Source organism: Vipera ursinii (assembly GCF_947247035.1).
Source record: "Vipera ursinii genome assembly, chromosome: 4".
Taxonomy (NCBI): Eukaryota; Metazoa; Chordata; class Lepidosauria; order Squamata; family Viperidae; genus Vipera; species Vipera ursinii.
Genome location: NC_139514.1, coordinates 117406913 through 117419491, shown reverse-complemented (window position 1 = coordinate 117419491; position 12579 = coordinate 117406913). Strand labels below are relative to the sequence as shown.

The 12579-nt window shown below is 44.8% G+C and overlaps 1 protein-coding gene across 1 annotated transcript in view; it reads right to left on the bottom strand.

The window, feature by feature from the left end:
- The window catches only part of DGKH (diacylglycerol kinase eta), a 114503-nt gene that overhangs the window by 62101 nt on the left and 39823 nt on the right, over nucleotides 1-12579 (bottom strand). Inside the window, exons 2-3 of the mRNA XM_083362295.1 lie at nucleotides 8864-8974; nucleotides 5390-5470 (exon numbers count right to left, since the gene is read on the bottom strand). Of these exons, the coding sequence (XP_083218421.1) occupies nucleotides 5390-5470; nucleotides 8864-8974 (192 nt within the window). The remainder of the gene's footprint in view (nucleotides 1-5389; nucleotides 5471-8863; nucleotides 8975-12579) is intronic.

Sequence of the window (12579 nt, the reverse complement as noted above, 5' to 3'; positions counted from 1 at the left end):
TAAAACCCCTATTAAACTCCAAGTAAAACCCAATTAAAATAAAATTAAAATTAAAATTCTCAGTCCTGGCCGGAAAGCTCAAAGAGGGAAGGGAACGGAACAGAACAGAATAGAATAGAATAAATAACCTGGAGAATTGACTCAGTTATTCACTCTGTGACCAAACCAAATCATGAAGCCTTCAAAACAGATTCTTGGCCATAAACTGGAAGGTTTTGTGCATCTCTTTTAAAGCAGCCACATTGTTTGCAAGGTGAAAAGCCTTGCTGGCTGTCTCCACACCCATCTGCCTTCACAACCCTTTTCCTTCCATTTTACTCCCAGCAGCGTAGCCTCCAAAGCAACCGTTGCCTCTCTGCAGAATTGCAGGAAGCATGATCAGGCACAAAACACCCATCGCTTCCCGTCAGCTACACTGTTTTCTACCACTCCAACTTTCTTCTAGGAAGACCAGATAAAATTTCCAAATGAACCACTAAGTGAAAAAGAACCACATTGTTTTTTTATTGCTGTTGTTGTTGTTGTTGTTGTTAGCTAAAAGCTTCCTAATGGTCTGTGGAGATTCTCAATCATCCAGGTCATGGTTGTCCCAAAGGAGTTTGTTTTCTTCTCGAAAAGCAACTGAATTTTCTCAGGGTTTCCCCCCCCCCTTGAAAACATTTCGCCTCTCATCCCAAGAAGCTTCTTTGGTTCTGAACTGAAGAACTGAACTGATGAGGCTTCTTAGGTGAGAAACGAAACGCGCCGAATCCCTGGTGGGATTCTTGGAAGAACGGAGGGGAGGTTGAGTTGACCCGTCAGCTCAACTAAATCAGATTCCCAGGGAAACCTCTGCTGCCTTCGGTGCAACAGAGAGAGCGAAAGAGAGAGGAAAACAGACAGAAAGACAAGAGAACTTCCTCTGCTCAGATTGACTTACCTATTCTTAAGATTCCTTCTTCAGCTGCATCCAAGTGTTGAAGACCAGCCCAAAAGGAGAACCTGGGTTAGCCCTTCGGCAGGGGGTGGGATTCAGCCGGTTCGCACCACTTCGGCAGAACCGGTAGCTAATTTTTGGTTGCCCGGGCCCAGAATGGACTTCCAGAAGCGGCATCCACGCAGAGAACCGGTTGTTCCCTTATTTGAATCCCACCAGTGGACTTCGGCAAACAAGTATGTTGACGAAATGAAGCCATCTAGCACCATAGAAACTCATAAAGTGACCTCAGATCCACCTTCTCTCTCTCTCCCTCTCCCTCTCCCTGCCCTACTTCACTCAAAGCATTGTTAGGGGGAAAAATGAGAGGAGGGGGTGGGCCACCTTGAGATATTCATCTCGGGATCTCTGTCCAACAATCAGAGAAGAAAGTACACAGCAGGTGATCTTGGCTTAAGAGTCCCAGGTAACAGGCCTGTGCATTGTCTGCGGCCAACGGAGCCGATTCTGGGAAAGCTTGTGCTATCAGCCATGGCTTCCAAGAAAAGGTTCGTGTGCAGGGGTATGATTGGCACAATCAGAGAAAGGTCGCAGAAGGGAGTGGCATGACCCCCCCCGGGGCACCGCGACCGTCGTAAATATGAGTCAGTTGCCGAATGTCTGAATTTTGATCGCGGGACCGCGGGATGTCGCAACGGTCGCAAGGGTGAATGGTGGTCATAACTCATAAGTCAATCTTTTCCTTGCAGTTGTAACTTCGAACGGTCCCTAAACGAACTCTTGTAACTTGAGCTGTGTCTACTACAGTCACTCACGGGTGGGGAACTACAGACCCTTTACGACTTGTGGACTTCAATTCCCAGAATTCTTGAATAGGAATGGAATGGAATGGAATGGAATGGAATGGAATGGAATGGAATGGGAGGAGAGGAGAGGAGAGGAGAGGAGAGGAGAGGAGAGGAGAGGAGAGGAGAGGAGAGGAGAGGAGAGGAGAGAAGAGAAGGGAAGGGAAGGGAAGGGAAGGGAAGGGAAGGGAAGGGAAGGGAAGGGAAGGGAAGGGAAGGGAAGGGAAGGGAAGGGAAGGGAAGGGAAGAAGAGGAGAGGAGAGGAGAGGAGAGGAGAGGAGAGGAGAGAAGTGAAGAAAAGAGAAGAGAAGAGAAGAGAAGAGAAGAGAAGAGAAGAGAAGAGAAGAGAAGAGAAGGGAAGGGAAGGGAAGGGAAGGGAAGGGAAGGGAAGGGAAGGGAAGGGAAGGGAAGGGAAGGGAAGGGAAGAGCGGGAAGAAGAGTAGAGTAGAGTAGAGTAGAGTAGAGTAGAGTAGAGGAGAGGAGAGGAGAGGAGAGGAGAGTTGGAAGGGACCTTGGAGGTCATCTAGTCCAACCCCCTGCTCAGGCAGGAAACCCTATACCATTTCAGACAAATGGCTGTCCAGTCTCTTCTCAAAAACTTCCAGTGTCACAGCATTCACAACTTCTGGAGGCAGGCTGTTCCACTGGTGAATTGTTCCAAGTGTCAGGAACTTTCTTCTTCGTTCTAGGAATCCTGGGAGTTGAAGTCCACAAGTCATAAAGGGGGAGGGAGGGTTCCCCAGCCCTGCTCCAAGAGCCAAGCAAAGGAAGCTGCCCTTTTCCCAGGTCCCCATAACAAAAGAACAAAGCCGTTTGCGGAGCCAAAAAATGTAATAAAATAAAAATACAATTTAAAGGGTAAAGCAACAGAAGCCGTAGAATTCGCCAATGGAAACAGGACTGGCTTCGTAAAGAGCAGGCGGGTGATTTTGTGCCTTATCTGATCAAACCAAGAACAGGACGGCTGTACTTTTCACGAGGCAGGTGAAACGGCCCCGTTTCACGGATGCTGAACGAGGAAAAGGACTATTATTTCATGCCATCCAATATTTAACTGTGGACAGGGCCAGATTTTGGCGATAAGGAGTGGGTGAGCCGAGAGACAATGGGCTTTTTGAACCAAACACCCCTGGGAGGCTGCAGATCGGTTGCTTTTGAACGCCAAACGTAGAGTCACCTTTACAGAAGCTCACCTAGCCGCAGGAGAGGCTCATCCCTAATTAAATTGCTCCCAGGTACGAAAGAGGTCAAAAAATAACGAAAAAACCCAGCTCTTAGCACCACAAAGGACCGTACGCAGAGAAGCGAAACTCGTTTCATTGTGCTTGGCCTTTTCATTACAGGCTGACTTCAGTGGAACAATTAAAAGCTTTCCAACAGTATCCCACGTAAAAGCCCAGCGTGAATTTGCTCACCTTGTTGCAACCACCATCTCGCCTGGTATTTTTGGATAAGACCTTGTGGACACCTCTGAAAGTAGCAATAGAAGAGAGGATTTGCAGTTCAGGGCTGAACTGTGGGGTCCTTGGTGCTCTCTGAGCTGGGTGGTTCTCTTGCAGATGTTTCATGACCCAACTAGGTAACATCATCAGTGCTAGGAGGGAGTGGGATTTGTGGAGAAGAGGAGGCAGAGGAGGAGGAGGAGGACTGTGAGGTCCTTGGTGCTCTCCGAGCTGGGTGGTTTTCTCGCAGACGTTTCATGACCCAACTAGGTAACATCATCAGTGCTAGAAAGGAGAGGGGTTTGCAGAGAGGAGGAGGAGGAGGATGAGGAGGATGGCAGTTGTGGGGTCCTTGCTGCTCTCTGAGCTGGCTGGTTTTCTTACAGACGTTTCATGACCCAACTAGGTAACATCATCAGTGCTAGAAAGGAGAGGGGTTTGCAGAGAGGAGGAGGAGGAGGAGGAGGAGGAGGAGGAGGAGGAGGAGGGCAGTTGTGGGGTCCTTGCTGCTCTCTGAGCTGGCTGGTTTTCTTACAGACGTTTCATGACCCAACTAGGGAACATATCAGTGCATCAGTAACATCAGTGATGTTACCTATGAAACATCTGCAAGAAAACTCCCAAGGTCAGAGAGCACCAAGGACCCCACAGTCCTCCTCCTCTTCCTCCTCTTACCCCTCCTCCTCTCCACAAACCCTACTCCCTCCCAGCACTGATGATGTTACCTAGTTTATGTTAGGAAACGTCTGCAAGAAACAACCAAGCTCAGAAAGCACCAAGGACCCCACAGTCCTCCTCCTCCTCTTCCTCCTCCTCCTCTTCCTCCTCCTCCTGCTCCTCCTCCTCCCTTCTAGCACTGAGGATGTTACCTAGTTTGGGTCACAGAAATCTTTTTCTCTCTGTGTATCTTTCCGCAGGAAGCCTTTCAAAATCTCCTTCTACTCTGCTTTTTCCTTCCACAAACCAATGTTTGTGTCAAATCATGGGGGGGAAAAGGACCTAAGGCATGCAGTTAAGTAAGCACTTAGAGGATTAGGAACGGTCTACTTCCTCCATTTTCTTTACACTCCTTTCTACTCCTCCTCAACAACTGACTTAAGGACTCCGTCAGAACTTGAATTCTGGAAAATGCAACTAAGCAACGGATAGGAGTGGTATTGTGTCTATGGACAACAAGCTAAAGCAGGAGTCTTCCAACTTGGCCCTTTGATGACTTGTGGACTTCAACTCCCAGAATTCCTCAGCCAGCCTCCATTTTGTTTGTTAGATTTAAGACAGGGGTCTTCCAACTTGGCCCTTTTGACTTGTGGACTTCAACTCCCAGAATTCCTCAGCCAGCCTCCATTTTGTTTGTTAGATTTATGACAGGGGTCTTCCAACTTGGCCCTTTTGACTTGTGGACTTCAACTCCCAGAATTCCTCAGCCGGGCTGGGAGTTGAAGTCCACAAGTCATCAAAGGGCCAAGTTTGAAGGCCCCTGAGCTAAAGCAACACCAATTCTGTAAGCAGAGAGGAAATTTCTTAATACTTGTAGGATATCAATTGTATTAATAATCCTCTATCACAACGAATACACAATTTGATTGGTTTGTTATTGCAGGTTGCCCTTGACTTACGACCGCGACTGAGCCCAAAATTTCCCTTGCGAAGCGAGACAGTTGTGAAGTGCGTTTTGCCCCATTTTATGACCTTTCTTGCCACGGTTGTTAAGTGAATCACTGCGGTTGGTAAGTGAGTCACAGGGTCGTGAAGTGAATCTGGCTTCCCCCATTGACTTTGCTCGTCAGAAGATCGCAAAAAGGGTTCACCTGACCTCAGGGACACAGCAACTGTCCTAAGTTCATGCCAGTTGCCAAGCCTCTGAATTTTGATCATGTGACCTTCGAGGATGCCACAACGGCCATAAGGTGAAAAATAGTCACAGGTCCCTTTTTCCAGCGCCGTTGTCACTTTGACCGGTCACTAAGTGAACTGTTGTAAGGTGAGGACTCCCTGTATTGTATTCTAGCCCAAACAGACTTGGGTGTGCATAAACTGCCATGTTTCCAAGACTCTCTGAAGAATTTTCATTCCAATATATTATTCAATTGACTTTCTTTTTCTCCTCCCTGCTCTCCGAGCAAAAATCAACATCTCAACGCTTTCGGCGGCCTCTTAGGAGCCGTCAAGTGTACACGTCACCTTACCGTGAAGCTGTTGTTGACATTTTTTGTGCTCGATTCAGCCACGCTGGCATCTGACAGGTCAACCTCATCGAATATTAAGGACTGTGGAAAGAAAACAAAGACGGCAGTCAGGCCCTACCAAGCTCTTCACGTTCATTTTCTTCTGCTTTTTTAAAATGGAAAATATATATATATCACAGCGGCTGAACCCGTGAAGACGTCTAGGAACACGAATTAAGTAAAATGCCAAGCTCTTTTTTTAAAGAAAGGAAGTTAAGATGTCTAAGCTCTGCCTCTTTACCTCATTATTCTTATGTATTATTCAAAATCTGTACTTATGAATAAATATGAATCTCTACTTATGAATAAATACATTGTGATGTGTAGCAGGTTCCCCAATGACTTAAAGCTTTTCATATATCCCAGAACAACCAGCCTGATTGAAATCTATGGGAGATTTTTTTTAAAAAAATCCCCCAAATATTTGGTGAAATATGAATATAAACACTGATTCCTCTGCAAGTGGATTTATTTCTATTAAGCGGTCAGGATCTCTCTGGAGCATAAAACATAAAGACAATTTCACACTTAGAGGATTAGAAACGGCCTCTTTCTTCTTTTTCTTACATTCCTTTCTAGCAGGAATCGGGAAGGACGAGTTTAAGATGATGACCATCCAGATCTGGTAGTCCTCTACTTACTTCAATTCATTTAGTGACCGATCAAAGTTACAACGGCAGCGGGGGGGGAAATGGCCTTATTGCCATTATTCACACATTTGACCATTGTAGCATTCCCCACGGTCACCATATTTACACCCCGGGGGGGTGTCACGTGATCCCCTTTTGCGACCTTCTGACAAGCAAAGTCTACAGGAAAGCTGGATTCACTTAACAACGGTGTTCCTAACTTAACGGCTAAAGCAGGGGTCTTCAAACTTGGCCCTTTTATGACTGGTGGACTTCAACTCCCAGAATTCCTCAGCCAGCATGCCTGGCTGAGGAATTCTGGGAATTGAAGTCCACCAGTCATAAAAGGGCCATGTTTGAAGACCCCTGGTCTATGGAGATTCTCAGTCATCTAGGTTATAGTTATCCTAAAGATGCTTTTTCATGAGGCAACTGGACTTTCTTGTGTTTCTTTGAAGACATTTTGGTTCTCACCCAAGAAGCTTCTTCAGCTCTGATTGGATGGTAGGGAATGGGAGGATTTATACCAGGGGTCTTCAAACTTGGCCCTTTTATGACTGCGGACTTCAACTCCCAGAATTCCTCAGCCAGCGTGCCTGGCTGAGGAATTCTGGGAGTTGAAGTCCACAAGTCATAAAAGGGCCATGTTTGATGACCCCTGTCTTAAATCTAACAAACAAAATGGAGGCTGGCTGAGGAATTCTGGGAGTTGAAGTCCACCAGTCATAAAAGGGCCATGTTTGAAGACCCCCTGGGCTAAAGCGATTCCCTTCACAACGGTGGCTAGAAAGATCGTAAAAATGGGACAAAATTCACCTCACAACTGTCTTTCTTGGCAACAGAAATTTTGGGCTCCATTGCGGTCATGAAGCAAGAACTACCCATGTTAAGATCTGATCACCAAATCATGCAAAAGCCCGTGATCCTATCTCAAAAGTGGACTTTGCTAAAGTCTCTGGTGGCCATGCAGAAGACCGTTGTTATCCCACAGTGTTTAGTGAGGTATTTTGATTTCTCCTTCATATGAAAGAAAGTCTCTAGAAGCTTAGAGCTCCTTCTGACCCAGCCTGCTTGGCCTGTTTTTAAAACAATAAAATAAAGGAGAAGATGAGGGACTTTTGCAGGGTTTCAAAGCTCTTCTTGCTGTGAAAGTCTTAGACTTGGGATCTCCAACCTGGAGTCAACGGCCAGCAGGACAAGGTGAGGCCTTCAAGGTCTCCAGAGACTCTCAAGTCGATCCAGGTCACGGTGGTCCCAAAGGTGCTTTTTCAAAACTCAACTGGACTTTTTTGGTTCCTCCTTGGAGACGTTTCACTTCTCATCCAAGAAGCTTCTTCCGTTCTGACTGAAGGGCAGAGGATGAAAGGATTCATATTCCTTGCAGGTCCTCTGGTCGTTGGTACTCTCTCTGAGGATTGTTGAGGCCACTTGGAGGTTTATCTGCCCCCCTCGTTGAAAGAGGGCTGTTCAGGTTTTAATATAGATGGCCTCTTTGACTCTTCTTTCAACACAGAAGTCCTCTCTGTCCAGAACGTGGACTTTGCTTCTTTTAGTTGTTGGATATTCCTTTTTGTGTCACTTTTGGTGCCATCAAGCCAGCCTGTTCTCAGCTTGCCCCTTCTTCTTATTCCACTAACAGTCCAGGGGTAGGCAACCTCGGCTCTTTTATGACTTATGGACTTCAACTCCCAGAATTCCTGAGCCAGCCATGCTGAGGGGAAAGGGAGAGGTTTCCAAGCTGAGCCAGGCTGGCTCAGGAATTCTGGGAGTTGAAGTCCACGAGTCATGAAGGGGCCATAGTTCCCCCATGCTGGCTCAGGAATTCTGGGAGTTGAAGTCCATGAGTCATAAAAGAGCCGAGGTTGCCTACCATTCCTAGCCTCGTTGTCTTCTCCAATGAATTTGCATGCACGACATGGCCAAAGTAAATCAGACGTAGTCTTGCGATTTGGGTTTCCAGGGATGTGTCTGGTTTTACACAATTCAGCCACTTCTCTGTTGCTTTCTCTGAGTGCCCGTGGATATACGGTACACAATAATTTACGCCAGCACCACAGTTCAATCCTTCTTCGATCAGCTCTTCTTAGCGCCCAGTTCTCACACCCAGACAACATTATAGGGAAGACCGTTGCTCTAACTAGCCTGCTCTTTTTTATTTAAATCAATACCTCTGCTTTTCCAAATCTTATTCAGGTTTAACACCCGCAGTGCAGCCTAAGATTATCCTGCATTTGATTTTGGGTGTAGAACTGCCGTCGTGAACAATTTTGGATCCCAGGAAGATAAATTCTCAAACTAATTCAGTTTCCTTCTTGTCGATTTTAAGCATCTGATGTCCATCTGCACCTTGAGCTAATAGTAAAGCTTAAAATCCCTTTATTTAAGGCAATGTTCATTGTCTCTGGATCCAGTTGCCTGGGCCCCTGAACGTTGCCCTGATTCTTGGCAAAAACAAAATCTTCCCCCAAAAAACAGGTCTTACCTGCCCCTTTTCTAGATCTCTTTTTTTAGATCATGCCAGTTTTAACCCAAGATCAGTTTGAAACGAATGCTAACAGTGTAAATCCGATCTGCATTCACTCGCTAGGCTGTCTAATGATTTCTTCGCAAAATCAAAAGCCAAATGCTTTAGAAAGTTGTACTACAGTATGTAAAAGGAAAGAAAATGCTTAAAAAGAAAAAAAAATGCAACACCCAATCCTATTTTATCACTCTTATCCCAGCAATATATATTTTTAATCCTCAAAAATACAATTATTACTTCAGGCAAAGCACGCTCTTTAATAACTCAATAATAGATTTTTACCTTGGAATTCTTGGCGTAGTAAAGGGTTCGGCCCCGGAGTTTAAAGTAGCGTCTTTTCCATCTCTGAAAAGAGCTGGTTTGTTTCAACAGCAGACCTTCCCTTATACTGGTCTTAAAAAGAAAGAAAAAGAATACATTAAAATTCTACACATGACAAAATGGTTATATATATCGTATAATTATTTTCTGTCTCTTCTGTTCTCTGCAGATAATATTCTGATGCGATGGCTTAATAGTGTGTTTAATTATAGCTGTTATAGCAATCTAGCAATGGGAGCTATTTTTAAACCAGCTTTGGTTTTTCTGCTGTTTATATTAGTTTCACGTGGGTTTTGGTTTCTGGAATGCGGGGAGGGCCTGCATTTATGTTGTCTATCAAATCCCCAAACGATTTGATAGTTGGTTCTTTTAAATAAAAAGAGAATATAAGTTGCACATCCTGAAACGATAATTATTTAGTAGTAGTAGTACTGGGAGGAGGAGGAGGAGGAGGAGGAGGAGGAGGAGGAGGAGGAGGAGGAGGAGGAGGAGGAAAGGAGGAGAAGGAGAAGAAAGGAGGAGGAGGGAGGGAGGGAGGAAGGAAGGAAGGAAGAAGGGAGAACAAGGAGAGAGGAGAAGAGAGGTAAAGAGAAGAAGAAGAGGAGGTGGAGCAGCAGGAGGAGGACGAGGAAGGAAGAAAGGAAGGAGAAGAGAAGAGAGGAGGTAGAGAAAAAAGGAGGAGGAAGAGGAGAGAAGGAGGAGAAAGGAGAAGAGAAAAAAGGAGTGAAGAAAGGAGGTGAGGAGGAGAAGGGGAAGGAGAGGAGAAGGTGAAGAGAAGAAAGAAGGAGGAAGAGGAGAGAAGGAGAAGAGAAAAAAGGAGGGAAGAAAGGAAGAGGTGAGGAGGAGAAGGGGAAGGAGAGGAGAAGGTGAAGAGAAGAAAGAAGGAGGAAGAGGAGAGAAGGAGAAGAGAAAAAAGAAGGGAAGAAAGGAGGAGGTGAGGAGGAGGAGAAGGGGAAGAAGAGGAGAAGGAGAAGAGAAGAAAGAAGGGGGAGGAGAATTGCCTTGGTACAAGATGCTGTTTTTCAACTCTGAGCATCATCTCTTTGTAAAAGAATAGAAGTGCAGGCAATGCTCACAAGGTGGCAGTATTGATTAATGAACAAAGTTGAAGCTACTTACAAGTTACACCCACTTCCCCTTTTGGGTTCTTTTGCCCCCGTAAACACATGTAACCAAACTCTAGGTTGCCAACTCAAGAAAATGCAGCATTATGATATTTTCACGTAGGATTGGGTAACCTTATCCGTTTACAGATTCCCAAAGTCACCAACTCCACACAGTATTGCTCTGTTGTTGTTTTGCAACAAAAAGAGTAAGGAAGGAGAAACTGTTCTATCAAATGGTCTGCAAAAGAGTCTTTCTCTGAAAATATAGTGCAAATTCCAGGGGAGAACTTTTAGTAATCAACCCCGGAGCTCTTTTTTCTGACAACCTTAAAACTTTCTGAGAAAGACCCAAAGTGTCAAATTTTCACTTTTGGCCCTTGCAGAAAGAAAGCCGAAGTTCCACAAAAATATCCAAATATGGATATTTGTAGGAGTGTTTTCTTTCCAGTGATGTAACAAGTACACATCCAGTTTAAACTATTTTTTTTTTTGGAAAACAAAAACAATCATCCTTTTCCCCAGAATTTAAGTTAACCGTTTCAACTTAGTTTAATCCATAAAACAAATTAATTCGATTTATTAATTTATTATCATCAGATTGCTAATTCTAAAGAGCAAGGTGGAGTCCTTTTGGCTAATTAGCAATTTGATTTCTCTTCAGCCTTAGCCCGTTCTTGGCGCTGTAACAAGAACTCGGAAAATGTTTTGCTTCTCCTAGAGTTTTGAACTGCTGCCTTCTCATTAAGTAATAAATAATCACTCTTGAAGCATTTTCCTTCTGTGTTTTTCTACACATGAATCTATCCTGAGGTCGTCAAACCGTGGATCGAATTCAGAAGGACGATAGGCATGCAAGAATAAGCTTCAATATGATCCTAGGCATCGTATTGCAATCCTACTAGCACCCAACGACTGCATATTATTCGAGGAACGATGTACCGATAAAGGAGAATATTTGTAGCTCAGGGACTGGGTGGTTTTCTTGCAGACGTTTCATCCCCTGACTAGGTAATGTCCTCAGCACTAGAAGGGACTGGAGTTTGTGGGAGGAGGAGGAGGAGGAGGAGGAGGAGGAGGAGGAGGAGGAGGAGGAGGAGGAGGAGGAGGAGAAGGAGAAGGAGAAGAAGAAGAAGAAGAAGGAGAAGAAGAAGAAGAGGAGGAGGAGGAGGAGAAGAAGAAGAAGAAGAAGAAGAAGAAGAAGAAGAAGAAGAAGAGGAGGAGGAGGAGGAGGAGGAGGAGGAGGAGAAGGAGAAGGAGGAGGAGAAGGAAAATGAGAAAGAGAGACAGACGAAGGCAAAGGGAATGGAGATGGAGAAGGAGAAGGAGAAGGAGAAGGAGAAAGGGAAGAAGGGGAAGAAGGAGAGAGAGGAGAAGGAGAGAGAGAAGAAGGGGAAGGCACCACAAAAGGCCACCAAAGGTGCTTCAACAATCAAGATGGCAGCCATCTTGTTTCAATCAAAGCTTTGGTTGATCTGCACCAGGGGTCTTCAAACTCGGCCCTTTTATGACTCATGGACTTCAACTCCCAGAATTCCTCAGCCAGGCACACTGGCTGAGGAATTCTGGGAGTTGAAGTCCATGAGTCATAAAAGGGCCGGGTTTGAAGACCTCTGATCTGCACGGTGAACGCAACACGTTAAACAAGGACAGACAATTGATGTTGAAACAGAATTTACTTTTGTGTGTCTGTGTGTGTGTGCCTGTGGACTCTGTATGGATGCTCCTAAGTGAAGGTAAAGGGGGGGGGGGAACCCACAATAGAATAGATGAACAGTGCTTTTGTCAGATTTCTTAAAAGCCACCCCAAGGATGTCATCATGCTCTAAGTTCTCTGAAGAACTCATTAGCTTTATTACTCATCTGGTTTGCATTTACAGATCAGATGCTTTTGCGTTGCAACATTAAGCTGAAGAAAGGGGTCACGAGCAAAAGAAATGGAAGCAATTTTTTTTTTAAATACGGTACATCGCTTCAAAAGGTTGCTAGATCTGCAAGCCTCTTTTTTTTATTGAAAAGTTTTACAATACATTTTATCTTTAACGATCCCTCCCCCCCTCCCTCAACCCGCCCCTTCCTAGCCCTCCCTAACCCTCCCCCCTTCCCCCCTCCCCCCTCCCCGACTTCCCAGAGCTAAATACAAGGTATAAAAACAAAAAACGATCATAAACAACCATATGCTAACAACAATAAACTATTAAGTCTATCGCACTCTAGCTCATATGAAATGACTACAAGCAATACTAATATTACATAAAAAAAAAGAAAAAAGAAAAAAGAAACCTTATTCAAATGCTAAGTGAAACTTTTTAGTCCCATATTTGTTCTGGATATAATCAATCCACTTTTTCCACTCCATAATATAACGTTGTTGCGAATGATCTTTCAAATAGGCCGAAATCTTTGCCATTTCGGCCAGGTCAGAAACTTTTAGAGTCCATTCTTCTATAGTCGGGAGTTCCTCCTTCTTCCAATATTGACCTACTAAAAGTCTTGCTGCTGTTAAGTTCAACATCAACTTGGTGTCCACAACAGTAGTATCTGTAATTATTCCCAATAAGAACAATTGCGGAC